We start from the raw sequence: 20,621 nt of genomic DNA on the forward strand, positions 1-20,621 counted from the left end.
TTTCTTATTCTTTTCTGGAGTTTTGATGCCGGCATCGTAGCGGGTTTTTTTTTGAAACGTAAAGGGGCAGGAGCACTGCCATATCATATAAGGAGAATCGTAGCGGGTTTTCTGGTCACGTTCTGCGTTACACCGTTCGCACTTTAACTACTTAATTTGCCATACGTATAGAGTTTGTTGTTCTGAATTTTCCAAATCTGTATGCCTGGTGCTGTAACTACTTTGTTAGTAGAGTCTAATTGCAACAAGTCAATCAGATGCGCACACATTTTCCTTTTGGTGTCTTTACAACCTGCCTCATGTACATGTGTCTCTCTTCTCCCTGTCAGGCTTTTCAAGCCTCTCTACCACTGCTATTTATACACATGGATCAAGAAAAGCCCGACTCTTAGCAGCCCCGAGCGACTGCGAGGCGGCGGCGCATTCGTGCGTCGATCCTCCACCAATGATGTCGCATGTGCTCCATGGAGAGACACGAGTGCTCGCTGGTCCGAGACGACCATGGGATTCCCCATGTATGGCTGCCAATAACTTGATGCATTTTTTTTTGTCAGTAATGGTGCCTGTTCGTCCTCTCCTTCTCGACCCGCGCCTTGCGGACCGCCTGCTGGATCTGCCTCTCGTGCTCCTTGAGCATGTCCTCCATGTTCCCCCCGGGCGGCATCAGCGGCCCTGAGTAGTGGATCCTCTTGTTCTTCGCACCGAATCCCTGAAAGATCAGTGTTCACGATGCGATCAGTCATTGCCTGAAACTGTGGTCTCAAGAATAATGGCATTGTTAGAAGCTGAATAATATGTTGGTACTCACCGCCGATGCGTCCCTCATGGCGAGGTCCTTGTGGTGGGAGGATCCCGGGCGGCCGACGGCGTTGGGCGGCTCGGCGACGTCGAGGCGGTTGTACCTGTAGCTGGCGTTCCGGGCGGCCGACGAGCTCGGGTGCAGGTCGGTGCCCCGGGACTGCGCGTAGGAGCGCTGCGAGGTGAGGTGCGGCGCCCTGACGGAGCTGGACGCGCGCTGGACCCCCCGCCGGTCGTCGCTCCTGTACCACGTCGACCCGAACCCGCCGGCGGCCTGCATCGTCGCCGGCCCGCGCCCGGCGGCCACGGCCGGCGGCGGCGGCTCGATGCGGAAGCCCGGCACGCTGTCCTCCTGCGAGCTGTAGTGGTGGCTGATGCTCTTCTGGTTGGCGCGCGCGTGCCGCCTCTGGTAGTCGGCAATGGCGTCCTGGGCTGGCGCCGCCTTGACGTCGTCTCTCCCGGGTTTGATGGATACGGAGCCCTTGCCTCCGATGGTCGCCGTGTTTTGCCTACAAACAAGGATGGTGATGGATAAGAATGGAATCACTGGAAGCATAGCCATTGCACCAACGAAGATGGTAGTAGTAGCAATACCTGCTTGCCTCCTGGCCTCGGAGCTTGGCATCGTACTCCTTGCTGGGCGGGTACTTGGGCAGGCTCGCCGGATCACACGCCAGCGGCTTCGTCCGGAAGAACTGATGCAATGCAGCAGGGTGTCAAAGACATCATGGCCTTGGGGCGTTTCTGAGAGGCGAGAGCCGCCGCTTATTTACCTCGCTGTCGAGAGCTGAGACCGCCGTGCCCCGGGCCGACGGCTCGATGGCGAGCAGCGTGTCGAGGAGCGCCAGTGCCGTGGGAGGGAAGTCCTTGAACGTCTCGGCGATCTTGCGCCGGTACGGCCGCTGCGGCTTGAAGAGCGTCACGTCGGGAAGCTTCGCCTTGGCCCAGTAGTCCTCCGACGGCGACCCGCAGAGCTTGAAGATCTTGTGCAGCTGCTCGATCTGGTTGCCAACATTTTTTGTTAGGGCGATTGATGACGGATAGAAGAGAATGCAGATGGCAAGCATAAGAAAGAATGCAGACGGACCTCGGTCTGGCCGGGCATGATGGGCTTCCCGGCGAGCAGCTCGGCGAGGATGCAGCCGGTGCTCCAGAGGTCGACGGCGACGCCGTACTCGGTGGCGCCGAGAAGGAGCTCCGGCGGTCGGTACCAGAGCGTGACGACGCGGCTGGTCATGGGCTGCGTCTTCCCGGGGTCGAAGAAGGTGGCGAGGCCGAAGTCGGCGATCCGGAGCGTGCCGTCGTCGCCGATGAGGAGGTTGGATCCCTTGATGTCCCGGTGCAGGACGCCCCGGGCGTGGCAGTGGCGCAGGCCCTCGAGGATCTGGGCCATGAAGCACTTGACCTGCGGCTCCGTGAATCGCTGCCCCGAGAGCGCGGCGAGGCCGGCGAGGTCGTGCTCCATGTACTCGAAGACGAGGTAGAGGCTGTGCGAGAGGCGGGAGGTGACGATGCCCTCCAGCTTGATCACGTTGGGGTGGTCCAGCCGCCGGAGGATGTGGATCTCCCGCGCCATGAACCGCACGCTCTCCGGGTCCATGTTGACGAACCGCACCCGCTTCAGCGCCACGATCTTGCCGCTCTGCAGGTCGCGGGCCTTGTACACGTTGCTGTACGTGCCCTGCCCGATCTGCAGATCATTTTGTCCGATCCGTGTTACTTGGGATTGATTTGTCATGTTCATATGGAGAGCGGAATTGATTTAAACATTTGCAGGGATGAATGAGCACCTTGTCCAGCCGCTCGAACGTGTCGGCGCGGCGGGGCAGCCAGCCTTCGACGATCTCCCCGGCGACAGAGGTGAGCCAGGAGGGCCATCCGGCGATGACGTGCTCGCCGGAGAACCCCTGCGGCACGCTGGAGATCACCTGATTCCCGCCGGGGGGGTCCGCGCCGCCGCCGCCGTTGATGTCCAGCGTGGCGCGGCGGTGGTGCGTGGGCGCCCCCGCGGTGCTGTAGGACTTGCTGAGGGACGTGATGACCACGACGGGGGGCGCGGTCTTCTCCACGGCCTCCTTGTTGCTAGCCGCCGCCGCGGGCGCGGCCCCGCCACCGCCGGCGGCGGCCTTGGCCTTGGCGTTGGACGCCGTCCGGGAGATGACGGCGTGCACGGCGGGGGCGTCGTCCACATCCTTGGCGGTGAGCGTGATGAGCTCCTTGAGGGACTGGCTGTGGCTGGGCGCCTTGTGCAGCGGGCCCGGGACAGCGGCGGGCGGCGCCTCCTCCACGACGCCCTCCTTGGAGCAAAGGCCGCCCATCGCCGACCGCCGGCGCCGGCGGGCCCTCCCGCCAAAACGGAGCGAACTAGAGGTCCAGCGCAAATTCCGGCGACGGCGACGTGGTACGCTCGCAGGAACGTGCGCTGGAAATGAGGATCGCAGCAGGAGAGAAGGAAGGAAGGCCAGCTAGGAGGCCGGCGGGCCCGACAGGGAACGGGAGAGCGGAGGTGGACGAGGAGGCATGGCGGTTGCGGCGCGACGCGGTTGCAACCGCCGGAACGGTGGGCGCGCGGGCACGCGGGTATCCGGCGCCGGGGCCGGACACAGCTGCTCGCGCGCGGGAGAGGAACGAAGGGGGGCTAGAGCCTAGAGGACGACGGGCCGTTGCGAATAAACGACGGGGAGAGGGGGGAGCGGCGGTTGGCGCGATTCGCGGCGGGCCGGTGGGGCCAGGGCGTCAGTGAGCTAGGGGATGGATGGGTGGTGGGCTGAGGTGGCCGCCGGCCAGGTTGGGGAGTGGCGCGCACGACGGGGCGAGACGTGCGGCCCAATTAGAGCAGGAACAGCAGGCCCTGGGCGGCGTGTGGCGAGCTAGCCACGCGGAGGCTCTCCCATGATTTGGCCGATGTGGCGTACCGCTGGCGGTGGTTGGGACTTGGGGTTTGATGCCTGTCATCAAATGTCAAACGGGCGAAATCAAGCAAAAAAAAAAAAGGAAAGTCTTCGTGGCGTTGTGTCAACGTGGAGCCTTGGCCCCACGGTCAAGTGGTCAACGGAATTCCACAGCGGCCAGGCAGTGCTGCGGAGGAACACGAAAGTGGCAGTGGGGCTTTGCAGCTTTTAAGCAGAGGGTGGGGTGGAGGTGCGGCGGCGGCGGCGGCGACGGCGACGGAGGAGGAGAAGAGACATGGTGGATTGAGCTGTGGAGGAGGACGGTGGAGGGTGCATCTCGTTATCGTGAAGGAGAAGAGTACAAGAAGAAAGAAGAAAGATACGCATATTCCTCCTATCGCCTTGCCTTGCCAATACCATGCTTGCCGCTTACGGGCATATTATAGTTGCTTTGCAAGGGAGTGGGCAAATTAGCTCAGCTGGTAAGGTTTCATGTGGTGGAATCTGTCCACTAGGGTTCGAGTCCTCGACTCGGCACTGGTGCTTGCATTTTTCTGGATTTATTTCAGAATTTAACCGGCACTATTCTTTCAGTGCTAGACGACGTGGCCGTCGATAGTGAAGCGCCAGTGGTGACTTCGTCAATCTCGAGGATTTGCGTTGAGGTGTGGTAAGGAATTAAAAGGCCGTGACAAATATTTTTATTTTTCTTAATACTCCCTCCATTTTTATTTATAAAGCGCATACACATATTAAGATTTAAAGTATACAATTTTTGACTAATAATTAATCTAATATTTTCTTATTTTTAATGTAAATTTGATATGGTTGGATTTGTAATCAAATGTACTCTCCAATGAATATAAGTTTATAATCATAACCAAGATAAATGAATGGTCAAAATCTAATTTGAAAAATCGTGCTATATCATACCACGCCTTATAAATAGAAATGGAGGGAGTATAAAGATGTGTAGCTCTTGCAGGTATTCAAGAAAAAAATGGCTAGATAGCATGTCCTAACGCCGAGTAATGAATGGTTGGTGTTCTCGGGTTATACAGCTACACACTGACACTGGTGATGCTGGGGGCATCAATTGCTGTGTGCGAATTGCGAAAGCAGCAGAAGGCTTAAAAAGATAAAGAAAAAAACTGTAGTCTCGCAAGTCCTGGATGCCTAGCGAAATAAGGCCCAGCGGCCGCTGGTCTGGCCCAACAAACCCGGCAATGCAACAAAAGAAGCTTCCAAGATGTTCTTAAGGAATTACTCAAAAAAAAATGTTCTTAAGGAAAAAAAAACTTCCAAGAGGCTCGGCCTCGTGAGGCCGCCGAAGTCAAAATTGAGCTAATTAGAATGTCATAACAATTTGATTTGCGTTTCAAGATCATTCTTAATTGAGATTTCGTTCTTATTAAATAAAGTGCTATGTCGGTGTTTTCAATGATGTATTGAAAAGCTATAAAGAGAAAGGTGAAATGAGTTTATTTCCTACTATTTTCTAGCTAGACTTGTATGTATGTAGCCTTAAAAATAATAAATAATAAAATTGTGCATTGTACGAACACGAATAAAAAAGATCTTATATGATATTTTTGAAAACATACTATGAAATGACACTTTATTCCATTGAGAAATGGTCATTGAAAAAGTACGGTTTGCGTATTTCTTAGGTACTCATGTGTGATGCATAAATGGGAATACTAGTGGATGTCAGGGTCGGAGATGTCCTTGTGAGGCAGATTTAGGGACCGTTTGGCACGACTCTGACTAGTGAAAAAATAACCCTAGCTCTGGCTTCTCTAATAAAGCGGCTTTTCTGGCTCTAGCTTGTCTTGTTGGAAAAATGTTTGGCAAAACGACTTCTCCTAATATTTTTGAATGTATTGATGATGTAAAATGTCCATGGTACCCTTGCATTTTACTTTTTTGCTTTTCACTTTTTTTTCCCTATTTCTTACCTTTTTCTTTCCTTTCTTTCTCTTTCCTTTCTATCCTCACCTTCTTCTCCGTCTTCCTGCGCCTCCCGCGCGCTCCATGCCTCTACCTTCACTGCGCGGCTGCGCCCCACGTCTCCGCCTCCCCTGCCTCTGGTCCGCTCCGCCGCGCCATCTCGCCAGCACGGCCCGTGCCGCCGCCGGTCAACCTCGAGTCGGCGGTGCTCAACACCGCTCCGTCCCGCGCGGCCGTCTCTGCTCCACCCGCCACCGGTCCACCCCAAGCCGGCGCCGCGCCGTCCCGGTCCGGTGGCAATTTCTTGTCATTTTCACAAAAGTAAGGGCACATGCATCTTTTCTTGTCTGGGGAAGAGGAAGAAGCCGGGGTGAGCCATTTTTTTTCTTCACGCTCCCAGTAAAAAATAAGGTCAGGTTCTCGCGGCTTCTCAGTTGAAGCCGTTTTCCTGGAGAGACTTTGGCTGGGCTTCTTGAAAAGCCGGGTTGAAGAGCCATGCCAAAGGGCACCTTACTTGGCACCCTTGCATTTCCACGACAAGCAACCCAGTAGGAGCGGAGAAAGGCCGTCGGCCGCGTCGCTGCAGTCGATCTGGACCCCCAACTTGGCGGGCATCCACGGTCGCTCAAGGCCTTGGCGTCTCAGGTCAAAGTCGCGCCTATCTCCATCGTCGCCTCCGTTCAGCCCGACTAGACGGATCGTCCGCGGCAACCTGTAACACACCCCGCCCGGCGGCGGCGGCGGCCTCCATCACCGCTGCCGTGTGCGGATGTTGTTCGGCCAGGTCCTCGCTCCACGGCCGAGAGATCGAGATCGAGCCAGCGCCTATCTACGGTGCGCTGCAGATTGGCGGCGTTCTCCGCGGTTCTTTGCAAGAGGGTTATGCGTGCGGGGACAGAAAACTTAGAGAAAATTCACTGCATGCTATTGAAAATTTAACTTATCCTTTCTATACCATTAAAATTTAGTCCATCCCTTCAGTGCAGTGCCATTGAAAATCTAACTCCATTGTACACATGCGTATTGTTAATGTAGTGGGGGTTGCAGTGGGGGTTGCCTCGACCTGCTAGGCTGCTAAGCATCTTCCTGGAAACGCTGACTCGAAGGTGTGTGTACATGCGTATTGTTATTGTAATTTTTTAGACCTCACCGATTAAGTACTACTTCAAAGTCAAATGCAGCAGCCTATATGAAGATGCCGGTGACATTCTCCGGGCACCAACAGCAACTAGGAGGAGACATGATGGAGGAGGTCCATGGCATCGTCATCGTCGGTGGTGGCATCTGCGGCCTCGCCACTGCTCTTGCTCTTCACCGGTAACATCCATCGTCCATTTAGTTTTGTCGATAGATACAGCAGTTTTTCAGTTTCTGCTACTAGTTTTACAATACTGTGGTGATGCCCATTTACATCAAATCTCTGCCTGGAAATGTTTGATCTTGAAAACATATTGCCATGAAAAAAAATCAGGCCGCTGATGTATAGTCAAGTTTTTTTTTTCAATCTGGATCCCGTGCCATAATGTCCACTTGCGTTGAAGCTTTGATTTCTGAAGTAGCAGTGAACAACAAAACAATCCTCTGTTTATTTGCATCCAGGAAAGGGATTCCTAGCCTCGTGTTAGAGAAGTCCAAGACTTTACGAACGGAAGGCGGGTCCATTGGTGTCCATGTCAATGGATGGCGTGTTCTAGAGCAACTTGGGGTTGCTCCAGAGCTCCGGAAGACTACCGACGTTGTTACCGAGTAAGTTTCTTGTTTACCAGAATTTTCTTCAGTTCAGGGAACTAGTTACCTCCCAGTACTAGCATGACATGAAGAGTCTTCTCTCGTTGTCTTTGATTCTGATAACTTCCCTTGGAAATATATCCTGATAACTTCAGAAGTCTGGAATTAGTATGATGAAAACTTTCGCAATGGAAAGTGACAATTCGGTAGAAGGGAATGCTTAATTCGCGTCTGTCATTTCAGGTTTCACGACGTGTGGCAGCAAAAGCAAGGAAACAAGAGCGTTGTGGTGCCTGTCAGGTACCAACTGCCACAAACCAATCTCATACAACCAGAGCCCTTGTAATTCTTTGAAAAATTAAGGCACTAAAACAGAGCAATCTTGTCTGCATCATTTGGCTAAGGGGTGAGCTCCGATGGTTGAAAAGAAGGGATCTGGTCGAGACAATGGCCAAGAACGTACCTTCAGGAGCAATCCGCTTCAGCTGCCACATTGCAGCGATACGCCCAGTAAATCCGGGGAGCCATGGCGTGGTTCTTACAACACTGGACGGCAGTATCATCAGGGCCAAGGTAATGTGGCCAGCAAGCAACATCGAGCTGATTTTATTTGTTTACAACGTCTACAACGAACGCTACACGACTACCAATGGCACCGCAAAATTTTTAATATGCATATAGGAAGCTTCAACACTATCAGCTGGAACGTGCGAAGACTTAACGCTCCAGCAAGATGCATGATCGTTCATGAAACACTAAAAGCGACGCCATGCCATATAGCGTGCCTTCACGAAACTAAACTAAATCAAATCGATGCGGCCCTCGCTTCTTTCCTGGGTGGCTACCGCCTGTCCAACTTCACTTACAAACCGGCGCTAGGCACCAGGGCCGAGCACAAGGGTGTGCGACCGGTTCGGTCAAACAGGGCCCCCAAATTGGAGGGGCCCACCAACTGGTTGGTTAACTATAGGCCTGTGGCCCGTCAGTCGATCAGTGAATCAGTCGATGGCACAATGAGAGCCTGGCAGGCGTCAGATGGCCAGATGCCCTCTCGCAGGTGCAGGTCTGCAGGACAGGATCACAGGACGCCAGGAGCCCAGGGCCGTAGGGCGCCATCAACCAGGATAGCAGGACTCCATCCATATCCATCTGTGATCTGTCGCCTGTCTCGTGCGTGACCTGTCGAATACTCGAATAGTCGAATAGAATAATAGATCCATACGGCGTCCATCCTCCGTCACAGAGACGCAGCCTGCAGGTGCGCGATCGGCCTGCCAGCGATTGGGTGCTGGGGCCTGCACGGCTGCACCCAGGACTCCATCGTCCTGCCGACCCTGCCGTTGGGAATCGGGATTTGGTATAACTGCAGAGGACTTTCTTTTCGCCGATGGCTACAGGTATACTAATCTGATTTCTGATCCAATTAATTTGATATATTTTATTATGATATATATCATATATTTTATTTACAGTCCTATTTTTTAGGGAGGTAGGCCTCATTTTAGAGTTTGGTACAGGGCCTCGATTTTTGATGGCTCGGCCCTGCTAGGCACTAAGGAAGGAATCCTCATTCTATGGAATGCTAACTGTGTTGACCTCAAAGATATCCAAATTGCAGTATCGACCAAATAATGCAACTTCGAATTCATACTAACAACAGTCTACGGATCATCAAGGACGGAACTACGGATCATCAAGGACGGAACTGAAAACAACTTTCCTACAACACATATGAAACATGAAACCCGACACCAACACTAAATGGTTGATCATGGGTGATTTCAACCTAATCTACAAGGCAAGTGACAAGAATAACAGAAGACTGAATCTCCAGCTAACGCGTCGCTTCCAAAGTACTCTAGCTTTCTATGGCCTTAAGGAAATTCACCTGCAAAAACGCAAATACACGTGGAGCAGTGAAAGGTGCCAACCAACGCTTTCGCGTCTGGACCGCTTCTTCTGCAACGAGGCCTGGGATCTCGCTTTAGATGATCACACTCTGCACGCTCTCTCCTCCTCACACTCCGATCATTGCCCCCTGCTACTAGCAAAACTATCTGGACCACGGAAGCCATGTCCTTTCAAATTGAGAACTTTTGGACAAAACTGCCACGCTTCCGAGAGACAGTACAACAGGTATGGAATCTACCCACGCATCATACAGAACCTTTCCACCGCCTTGGCCACAAGTTATACTCAACAGCTATGGCGCTTAGGAGATGGAGCAGTTCCCTCATCTCGGATGCAAAACTAAAACTACAGACGGCACAAGTGGTGATCCTTCATCTCGATGTTGTGCAAGACTTTAGACCCCTCTCGGACGCTGAATTCGCTTTGAGAGCCAAACTCAAAAAACGTACTCCAGGCTGGGCGATAATTGAGCGAGCAAGGAAACGACAATCATTACGCATCAAAAACCTCCAAGAGGGGGATGCGAATACGCGATACTTCCACCTTAAGGTCAATGTGCGTAGAAGGAAAAACTTCATACAACGGCTGAGAACCTACACAGGATGGGCCCTCTCACATCAAGACAAGCAAGACATTGTGCACGAACACTTCTCCAACATAATGATGACACCACAACATCGCACACAAGACCTGCGCTGGGACAGCCTGCAACACAGTCAGGTGGATCTATCCGACCTAGACTGCCCTTTCGACGAAAATGAGATCCTGCACGCCGTCAAACAGCTCCCGCATGACCGTGCACCAGGCCCAGATGGCTTCACAGGGATCTTCTTCAAGGCATGCTGGAACATCATCAGAGGAGACCTAATGGCGGCGGCTAACGCTTTCTATAACATTAGCTGCAACGACCTAAATCTCCTAAACAAAGCAAACATTGTCCTAATTCCTAAAAAGGAAGGCGCAGAAACTGTACTGGAGTATCAGCCAATCAGCCTCATCCATGCGTTTGCAAACATCATCACCAAAGCTCTAGCGCTACGTCTAGCCCCGCACATGAACGCTATCATCTCACCCTGCCAGAGTGCCTTCATCAAGACCAGAAGTATTCATGACAACTTCTTATACGTCAGAAATATCACCCGTCGTTTCCACCGAAATGCGACTCCGGCTCTACTAATGAAACTAGACATCCCCAAAGCTTTCGACTCAGTCCGCTGGGACTACCTCATCACCTTGCTGCAACACAAAGGCTTCCCTACTCACTGGAACCAATGGATTATGGCTCTTCTTGCTACCTCAACTTCAAAAGTTCTGCTCAACGGCACGCCCTTGCCATTGATCTAGCATGGTAGAGGCCTCAGACAGGAAGACTCCCTGTCACCTCTCCTCTTCGTTCTGGCCATCGATCCACTACAGCACATTATTGCCCAGGCAACAGAGAGGGGCCTACTCACCAAGCTAGGAGGAAGAGCGGCAAGATTCGGAGCATCCCTGTACGCCGACGACGCTGCCATATTTGTTAAGCCGACACGCAAAGACATCTCCAACATGGTGAACATACTGCAACAATTTGGAGAAGCCACTGGTCTATGCACGAACCTACACAAGACTCAGATCGCACCCATAAGCTGCCAAAACATTGATCTTGACCATCTACTCAATGAACTGCCGGTTGCAAGATCGACATTCCCAATGTGCTACTTTGGTCTTCCCTTATCAACAAAGCGCCTCAGGAAGGTTGAGTTCCAACCACTAATAGATAAAGCGGCAGGTAAACTATTTGCTTGGACTGGACAAAATCTAACGGAGGCCGGCAGATTAGCCCTCACGAAATCGGTCCTCTCCTCGCAGCCGGTATACTTCCTAACAGCTCTCAAGGCAAATAGCGAGGTCCTCCAAGAATTAGACAAAATACGCAAAAAAATTCCTCTGGGCAGGCGAGTAGCAGCTAATAGCGGGAAAATGCAAAGTGAATTGGACGAGAACTTGCCTTGGAAAATTCGCCAAAGCCCTCCACCTAAGGTGGCTTTGGCATGAGTGGACATCCCCCGGACAAGCCCTGGGCCAACACAGAAACCCCATGTGACGAGACAGACAAGCAACTATTTGCTACATGCACGGTCATCACTCTCGGTAACGGCAAAAAGGCCAGCTTCTGGAACTCTGGCTGGTTACACGGCCAGCGTCCAAAGGACATCGCGCCACTACTCTTCGATATCTCAAGAAAAAAGAACAGGATGATTCACGATGCCATTAGTAACAACAACTGGATCCGTGACCTCAACATCAACAACAACATTAGCACATCACATCTAGCTTCGTTCGCTCAGTTATGGAACATGGTCAGACACACAGAACTTCGACCAGGAGATGAGGATACTATCAGTCGGAAACTAACGAAATCAAGCATGTACACAACAGCATCAGCGTATAAAGCACAGTGCCTGGGCTGCACCAAAATACCGAACATCTCATCTATCTGGAAAACGTGGGCGCCACCAAAATGTAAATTTTTCGCATGGCTAATTACATAGGACCGCGTTTGGTCCGCGGATAGGCTCGCCAGACGAGGATGGCCACACAACGCCACTTGCGCCCTCTGTAGACGGACAATGGAGACTAGTCACCACATTTTGGCCGAGTGCAGATACACAAGAAAAATCTAGGATCTAACGGCGACATGGATTGCGCAACCTAATCTTAGGCCAAGCGCATGGCGACCCTCATCCAATGCACTGGAATGATGGACTCACATAACCACAATATCGGATTCACTGCGTAAGACTCTGAGAAGTCTAACTCTACTGATCATGTGGGAGGTTTGGAAAGAACGGAATGAGCGCATCTTCAATGCACATGAGAGCTCTACAATGACGTTGTTGGCAAAAATTAAGGAGGAGTCGTCAGCTTGGATGCTGGCGGGGCAAAAGACGTAGCGTTACTCCTAGCGTGAGAGTAGTCCTTTTCTTCTTGCATGGCTAGCTGCTCGGTTGGCTGTTTGTTTTTTTTTCCTTTTGAATTTGTCTCCTTCATGTAAACTCCTGCTTTACCAATGAAATAGTTACATTCTCATGCCCGTTCGTCAAAAAAAGATTTTATTTGTTTTATTCTAGATATCTCTGCTGATGTGATCCCGTTGCGCAGGCCCTGATCGGATGCGATGGCTCGAACTCAGTGGTAGCCAAGTACCTGGGCTTGTCCCCGGCGAAATCAACCTCTCGCATGCTTCTTCGCGGATACACGAGATACCCACATGGACATCCATTCGGACCCCATTTCCTGCGCTTAAGAGGCAATGGTTTCTTTGTCGGGCGCTCGCCCATGACTGACAATCTAGTGAATTTCTTCGTAGCCCTTTGGCACCCTGGTGCAGATGCCACCAAGGACGCGAGCGCCATGAAGGAACTGGTGCTCGAGAAGCTTAAGGGCCAGTGCTCCGACGAGATCATCGAGATGGTCCGTGCTCCGGAACCCGACTCGCTGATCCTCCTGACCAAGATCTGGTATCGGCCGCCATGGCAGGTCATGTTCAGCAGCTTCCAGAGGGGCACGGCGACGGTCGCCGGCGACGCGATGCACGTCATGGGGACATACATCGGCCAGGGGGGCTCGGCGTCGATGGAGGACGCCCTCGTGCTCGCCCGGTCGCTGTCGCGAGCTGCCGCCGGCGGCGGCGGTTCAGGTGGGGATGAGCTGTGCGAGAAGAAAATCAGCGCGGCGATGGGGGAGTACGTCAGGGAGAGGAGGCTGAGGATCGTGAGGCTGTCGCTGGAGTCCTTCACCATGGGGACGCTGCTTGCAACCAAGTCGCTGCTCACGAAGCTCGCCTGCTTCGCCATCTTGTCTCTGTTGGGCACCGCTTCCCTCGGCCACACCAAGTATGACTGTGGTCGCCTCTAACGGTTGCGTTCTGGACCGGCTGCAGCTCTGGGCCTCTGCAAGATATCTCTAAACTTTGATTTTTAAAATAAAAAATTATATTATTGGTGTGGTGTCAAATTATGTCATTTTAACTTTTTAATATTCCAAATTATATATTATTTTAACTTTTCTAGATTCATAAATATAGATATTATTATGTATCGAGACGATATAGTGTATCTGCTGGTGCCGTCTGCCAGCGTCACGAGGGGGTCCGCGCGGCCCTCCCTCCAGCCTGTCTGCCAGCGTCACCAGGGGTCTGTGCGCGAGTCCCTCCCGTCCATCTGCTAGTGCCGCCTTCGTCTCCGTGGATCGTGGTTCAGGAGAGCAAACGCAGGAGGAGGCAAGGAAGGCAGCAGTCAGCAGATGGATTGAGAAGACGGGCATCAAGGCAGCAAGTCCAAGGGATGGCAACGCCGGGGCAGCGCGACAATTCTTGGCTTCCAGCAGGATATGTAGAGTCCATGCGAGTGTGTTGCTTGCAATGATGCCCAGTGAATACGTGTTTTGATTTGGCCTGTGCATCAGTGAAGCAAGAATGAGCATATGTGCACATATAGAGTACTGGTCTTCTATGGGTAATATTGTATTTTCCATCTTCATTCAACAGCTATTTAACTGTGCTGTGACCTCAATGGCACATAAAGCATTGATATAAATTTCTAATAGTACAGAAGGGATGGACTAATTTTTGATGGAGATGAGTTAAATTTTTAACGGTATACAGATAATTTTCTCCAAAACTTACTGGGAAGGGGCGTTAGCGCTCACTGTTGGAGGCGCTGGTTGCTGATTTGCCTGTGGCACAACGCTGTCCTCGTATGATTGACGATCCAGTCGAGAGGACGTGTCCTTGTTGCAGCCGGTACTGTTGGCGACTGGGAGTCCACGTTATTGGAACAGAGAGAAGAATTCGGCCGTCAGAAAGATGAACCAAAGGCGGTACAGCTAAACGCAACAGTACTTAATTAGGCTGATGCTGACCGTGTGACAGTGCGAGAGAAGGAAAGAGACAGGTGCTGTGTATTACTATATTTTTGTTAGCCGGGATGATATCTGTTTCAAGAAAGGAACTTAGGTAACGGGGATCCCATTTCAACAGGACAGCAATCAGCGCAACTTTAGAGGGGCACACCATTTGAGCAAACTTTTATAGAGACCTCATTTCAGTAAATGATTTTTTTCTTGAACGCACAGGAGAACTTCTTAGCCTGCTTGGAGTATCTGAAGATTTTTTTCCAGATACTCGAGGCTGATCGCCAGGGAATTGAGCCCTCTCCTCGCTGTCTTCGATGCCCTGCGTGAGGCTCACCGCCACCAATCCTGAAATACATTAGAATCTTGCGATGGCATCAAGCTTGCAGACCGGCTTTTTCTGGAACCGAAGGCCAAACTTGCCGCAAGAAGACACTACAGGACATGAGGAGGTGCTGAACTGTCTCTTCCTCCGGGTCGTGGAGTGGGCATTTTGCGGGATGTTGTAGCTCCTGACGTGCCAGATGATCCACCGTCCAGCACCTGTTGTGCGCGACCAACCAAAAGGAACATCTTGCACTGCGATGGCGCCCGTGACTTCCACAATCGCTTGCAAGATTAAAACCTGGTTGCACCAGTGAATAACCTATTGTACGCAAAGCGAGAAGAGTAGAGTCCTAAAGTAGGAAGTGAGTCTAGCTCAACTGGTTAGGTGGAAGGTGGGGTCGTACATTCTAACCACCCAGATTCGAGTTCTCTCCAACTCGAATTTGAGTGCCTATTTCTTCTTCTTAATAAAAAATCGTCTAGCTCCTCCTCCTAAGTTGATCTAATTATTAGTAGAGTCCTAAAGCCTCGGTCATCCATATGTGTTAGTCCGGCTGATCCACTTGGAGCTCTATGTTCTCTAATCCAGCGTGTCCCACATATTGCTGGCACATAAAAATATCTTGACGATGTCATTGACATAGCTGTGGTCTTGTAGGGTCTTATGGGCCGTCTTATAGACTGTCTGATGTGGAGGACAGAGAGCGAGGTGAGAGAAATAGATCGTTATTTTAGGACTACGAGATTACTTGATCACCATTATTGTACGAGTTGTTGTTGCTCTGCAACTCATTACATTCATTTCTCTATGCACATATGAAGAAATTATAGAGCTATTATGAAATAACTTAGAAGTAGACTTTAGCATTTGTCGAGCAGGGTTGAAAAAAATCCTGGTTCATTTCATGCTGAAAAATTGTGCCAATGACCGTCCTATGGGTGTTGTTGGGCTAATTTTTCAGGCCGAACTCTCGCTTCCCATTATTTTTTAGTTGAAAAATAAATCGAATAAATTATCTGGGTGGGTTCGGGCTGGCCTGATTTTTTTTTGTGAGCTTGGTTTTCACTGACCTCGCCTAGTCTCATCGTAAGCGTAGGTCGACCAAATCCCAGCGGGCTCGGGCCAGGCCAGGCTGGGCAAAAAATGCTTAGGTACTTTATAAGACAATATATTAAATCATCTTAAGATTATATATTAACGTATAAGATCGCCTATGAGACGACTCCAATGTAACCGAGCCGAGTCATATACTTTTCACGTCTGAACGACGTTGGTGAATTAACAGAAATGGAAAGAGAGTTTCATTTGCATTATGACTGCATCCCCCCATATATAGGTAACTGTATGTCTGTATCTGCATACATATATAGATTAACGCCTTCACGTGTCGGCAACATACATGGCCCTTCCTCCTCTAGCCATCACGCATGTCATTTTGTGATAACTCGGTAACAGCAAACGCAGCTACTATACCAATCCACCCATCCATCGATCCATCAGATCGGAATCTCTCCCACATGATTGCCTTGCCCGGGTTCGGGGCTCATACAGTCATACATGCATGATCCCCATATCCTTCAGCACGCGATTGCGCGGTCAGAGCTATCATCTTGCAGCTCGTCTGGACCCCAGGAGTACGTGCGTGCCGACTTCTAGCTGCTAGCAAATCATGGACGAATGATTGGGTGGGATCATCACCACGCAGCTTCAGCCCAGTGGGTCGTTGTCAGTGGCGGCATGCGCCGTCACGTCGATCGATCGCGCGCATGGATGCAATCCTGACCCAATGATTGGAACGGGATATTTGCAGGCAGGGGGGCGTACGGCCGCCTGTGCCTCGAGCCCTCGACCGACCCCGATCGATCTCACCTTTCTCTGGATCCATGCACTTGCAGCCTTATTGCTGTTCCTGTTGCTGCTATAGCTGTGCCTCACCTTGCCCGGACGACGGCCGGCGCGCCGCCGCACATACAGACGCAGGGCATGGAAGGGAGCTAGGGCTAAGCGAGGTAGCAGCTAGCTGACGGTACATTCCATGCGTGGATTGAAATTTGGTCAAAGTATTGTGTATCGATCGATCGAATCTCGCCGATTGGTCGACGTCGATCTCGCAATGCGTGCCCGCCGCCACAACCAAAAGACAGTGCCCGCCGATCATCGCTAGCTCGAGCCTCGAGGTTGAATGTGCTCCGGCCGACACCGTATGATGTTATTAGTTATTACTGTGGGGGCGATCATGTCCAATCCCTTTTTGACCTGATATAGTGATATCTGATTGTCAGGTGATCTGCACCAGAAGTAACAAGGACAATGCTACAATCCTAGCTGGTTGTTTCTTTTATGATCTCGCCACCACCTATGATGGCTATGAAGGTACGGCTTAACTTACATCCGATTTTAATTCCCTCTCCAATTTCATGAGGTAGGAGCCTAGTACTTCAGTCAAATGAAGGGAAAAAAAAGGCGGCTGTTTAGGATTTTAACCATTTTCCATGTATGTCCCCGAAGGCAAATGAAGTGAAACTCAAGTTAAACAGATAGCATCTACACGGCCCTAATCTGAATTAGCTGAAGGGCCTTAAGAAAAAAGAGAGAAAACACCAGCTACCAACTACTCCCTCCATCCCAAATTGTAAGTCATTCCAAAAATCTTGGAGAGTCAAAGCATCTCAAGTTGGACCAAAATTATAGAGAAAATTATAAAGATTTATGACATCAAATAGGTATACTATGAAAATATAATTGATGAAGAATCTAATGATACTTAGATGACATCATAAATGTTATTATATTATCATATAAATTTGATCAAACTTGAGATACTTTGACTCTCCAAGATTTTTGAAATGACTTACAATTTGGGATGGATGAGTACTAGTTTTACTCCCTCCATTCTCTTTTGCTAGACCTATTTCACCTTAGCATAATCACTAAGAAGGACTCCGCTTATCATCTAAATTCACGTCATGGTATATTCCTCGTTACTCGACACGATTTTGCGGCGAGACTCCTTGGTGATAACATGTTTTAATGTCATGGCCCATATCAAATTAATGTGCACGTAAACCGAAAGGTCCTCCTCTATCGTTGGACCTGAGATGCAACGGGTACTGATGCAAATAGAACTACCAATTATGAAAATCTGATTTTTAGCAAGCTGAAAACAAAGGCATCACAAGCCAATAGTTCCTGGAGCCCCCATCAAGTCAGCGACCCGGGTTCGAGCCGTAGTAGTGCTAGCATAAGAAGGGCGAGTCCTATACAAAAGACCTTTATTACGAGTTAAAATGGTGGTAGGCCAACCCTCTACAAATGATGTAAAGTAATCTATCATACATAGGTGTGTGATAACATAAACATACACATACTCGTGAGTTTGTGAGCGTGGTATGTGCATATGAATTATGATTGTGTCAGAGGACATGTATTCCCTCCTTCCTTGAAGCATACGACATCCAGGTATTTAAATTTTATATTCAAAGATATTGTAGGCATATTTGATAATTGTGTACTTAGTTTTCTTCAAAATTGACAAGTTCAATTTGTCTGATTGGAGGATTTTCGAACGTGAGAACTGTCATTAAAATAAACAGTCAACACAACTCTAAACGTTATAAAATAGGGATACATGCGTTTTTTTCCCATATCTTCCTATCTATCTTAGAATCTTTAGAATGCCTTGTATGAGAATATATGAACTAATACTATCAAGACATGAGCCAGCGTATTCTAATTCAAGAACGTACGGCGCTTGGAGGTGCCCAGTGCACGCATCACATCTCCGATGCGACGGCAATGTAAAGGTTTCGATCCAAAAAGGAAGAATTGTCGTCTATGCTACAGGCTAACGATGTGATTCTGAGTGAAGGCACTTGTTTGTGTATATAGCAGGTAGCAGATTGTTTTCATATGTACTTTGAAACATATTTTTGTGGAATAAATATTTTTCATAAGCAGGGAAATGGATGTACCACATTGGTGTGCTTAATGCTACACCAATCACTACTGAAAAATTGGGGTTCCAACAGTACTATAACAGTACTAGGTCACCTGTCAAGCGATTTTTAGCGAAATATATGCGTGCACGGTGCGTTGGACTTGAACCCACGATCTTAGTCCCGTGTGTACCTCTCTTACCATCTCACCTACACAAAACATGTGATTGGGTAAGAAATACTTTTCTTTTGAAGTAACCTATTGTCGTTGTTTAGACCGGCAAAGGTATTCCAGAATAATATTCCAAGATAATATGCTGATGACGTGCCAGCTTTAGATTGTTGTGTGTGTGCGCGCGCGCCTGACTAGAAACCACTCGATCATATGCGGTTGCGAAATCGTTTTCGCGCATTTGATGATGACAAAAGGTTCCTTGTGCTGCATCCTCGGGGAGCATTTGTACGGCGCAGGTGATGTGGCTACGTACGGGGACGGAAGGACCTTTCGTACGGGCCTCGAGTGGACGGGACGTCCCAGGTGCAGCCAAATCGCCATGTCGATCGTCTCTCTCTCACACACAATAACGCTTTACTCTGTTACACCTGCAGCATGCAGGATTAGGTTAATTTTACCATCAGTTATTTTCCCTGCTCAAGATTCGCTATGCCAGAATTGATTTGTGCTAGCATAGCAAATTTAGTGTGCTGGCAGGCGTGATTGGCACCTACCAGTACGAAGCTTCTTTGGGCCGGCGGGGAAGTACATGCCAGCACAGATACCACTATGATGGCGGACAACCTAAGCACCCACCAACACAGATGCACCCCATCTGTGCTGGACGGTGGCTTATGTTGCCCTATAGCACAAATCTCGCCCAGATAAGGCCGCGGGCAGCTTCTTCCCCAGTCAACCTTCCATTTGGAGCTTGCCCGAGAGGAGCTCGGGAAAAGCTCCAAAAACACCAAATCTAAGGGGAAGGTTTTGCTCTTGATTTATTTGGAGGAGATGGCTATATAAGGTGAGTTTGTGCCATTCCAACTTTCCTTTTCAACTTCTATTCATCATTTCTAGCTTCATTAGGTTGTCATCTAGATCTAGATCTAGACCTAGAAGAGAGAGGAGGGAAGAGAGAGAAAATAACTAAAGATGGATTATTTTTTAAATAAATTCTATGATCATATTATAACCATTACAATGCTATGTTTGTCATTTTAATGTAATATAGAACTGAGTTTTATTATATTTTTCCTACTTATTAATTATTACATCCATAGTTTTAATTAACGAAGTTGATTGAATTAATATATAATTGAGTTTGATTTTTTTCCTTCTTCTTATTAATTATTACGTCCATGGTTTAATTGAGTTTCATTTAGGGTAATACAGAATTAGTTTTTATTATATTTCCTCCTACTTATTAGTTATTACATCTATAATTTAATTGAGTTTATAGAATTGCGACCCATAGCTCATTAAATTAGTTAATATAACATAGAATTGTTATCATAGATTGTTAAATATGGATCTTAGAGCATGGATGTATGGCATACGGAGACATTCGCATACTTTCATATCAGAGGTATCAAAGTTTGTAGAGGCTACGGAGAAGCACGCTCGCATTTGCAAGACAAAATAAATACATTGTCCGTGTTTTGACTGTAGCAACAATATTGTATGGGAGGATACTGATGTCATCAAGAGGCATTTGATAAAGCGAGATTTTGTGAATGGATACACAATTTGGTCCTACCATGGTGAGGCAGGAGGTACTTTCAACAACACAGATATCGATACTGGCACTGATGAAGTGGGTGGTGGTGGTGCAAACAAAAATGATAATGTTATGATGGATGGTGATTATGACCGTGGAGATCAAAATGGTGATCAAGCAGATGCGCGTGTGGAACCACATGTGGACGAGGAACGTGATGTTGATATGGAGGACATGTTGCGCCAGATTGAACCGGAAGTGTTGCTAGGAAGTGCTAGAGGATTAGAGAATTTCGAGACACTCAAAAAGGCAGCAAAGGACTGTATGTACGAGGGATGTGGGAAGGAGTGGATAGTGTTGCATTTTGTCCTTCATCTTTTGATCCTGAAGGCTAAATTCAGCTGGTCAGACAATAGTTTCAATGATCTCCTTACTCTACTGGGCAAGTTGCTACCGAAGCCTAACTTTATGC

The 20,621-nt window shown here is 49.4% G+C and overlaps 2 protein-coding genes across 2 annotated transcripts; one reads left to right on the forward strand and one right to left on the reverse strand.

The window, feature by feature from the left end:
- Positions 1-202: 202 nt before the first annotated feature.
- LOC117861497 (probable serine/threonine-protein kinase At1g54610) lies at positions 203-3,792 on the reverse strand. The gene is made up of 6 exons (XM_034745066.2): positions 2,589-3,792; positions 1,886-2,488; positions 1,572-1,799; positions 1,393-1,493; positions 809-1,307; positions 203-709 (listed from the first exon to the last, which is right to left on the reverse strand). The coding sequence occupies exons 1-6, from the start codon at positions 3,114-3,116 to the stop codon at positions 551-553; spliced, it is 2,118 nt and encodes a 705-aa protein (XP_034600957.1). The 5' UTR covers positions 3,117-3,792; the 3' UTR covers positions 203-550.
- A 3,016-nt stretch (positions 3,793-6,808) lies between these two features.
- LOC117845613 (monooxygenase 1) lies at positions 6,809-13,892 on the forward strand. The gene is made up of 5 exons (XM_034726681.2): positions 6,809-6,956; positions 7,239-7,385; positions 7,611-7,667; positions 7,772-7,940; positions 12,423-13,892. Exons 1-5 carry the CDS (start codon positions 6,829-6,831, stop codon positions 13,176-13,178), a joined length of 1,257 nt encoding a protein of 418 aa, XP_034582572.1. The 5' UTR covers positions 6,809-6,828; the 3' UTR covers positions 13,179-13,892.
- The last annotated feature ends 6,729 nt before the right edge of the window (positions 13,893-20,621 follow it).

The sequence above is a fragment of the Setaria viridis genome, chromosome 1 (assembly GCF_005286985.2).
Source record: "Setaria viridis chromosome 1, Setaria_viridis_v4.0, whole genome shotgun sequence".
In the NCBI taxonomy this organism is placed as follows: Eukaryota; Viridiplantae; Streptophyta; class Magnoliopsida; order Poales; family Poaceae; genus Setaria; species Setaria viridis.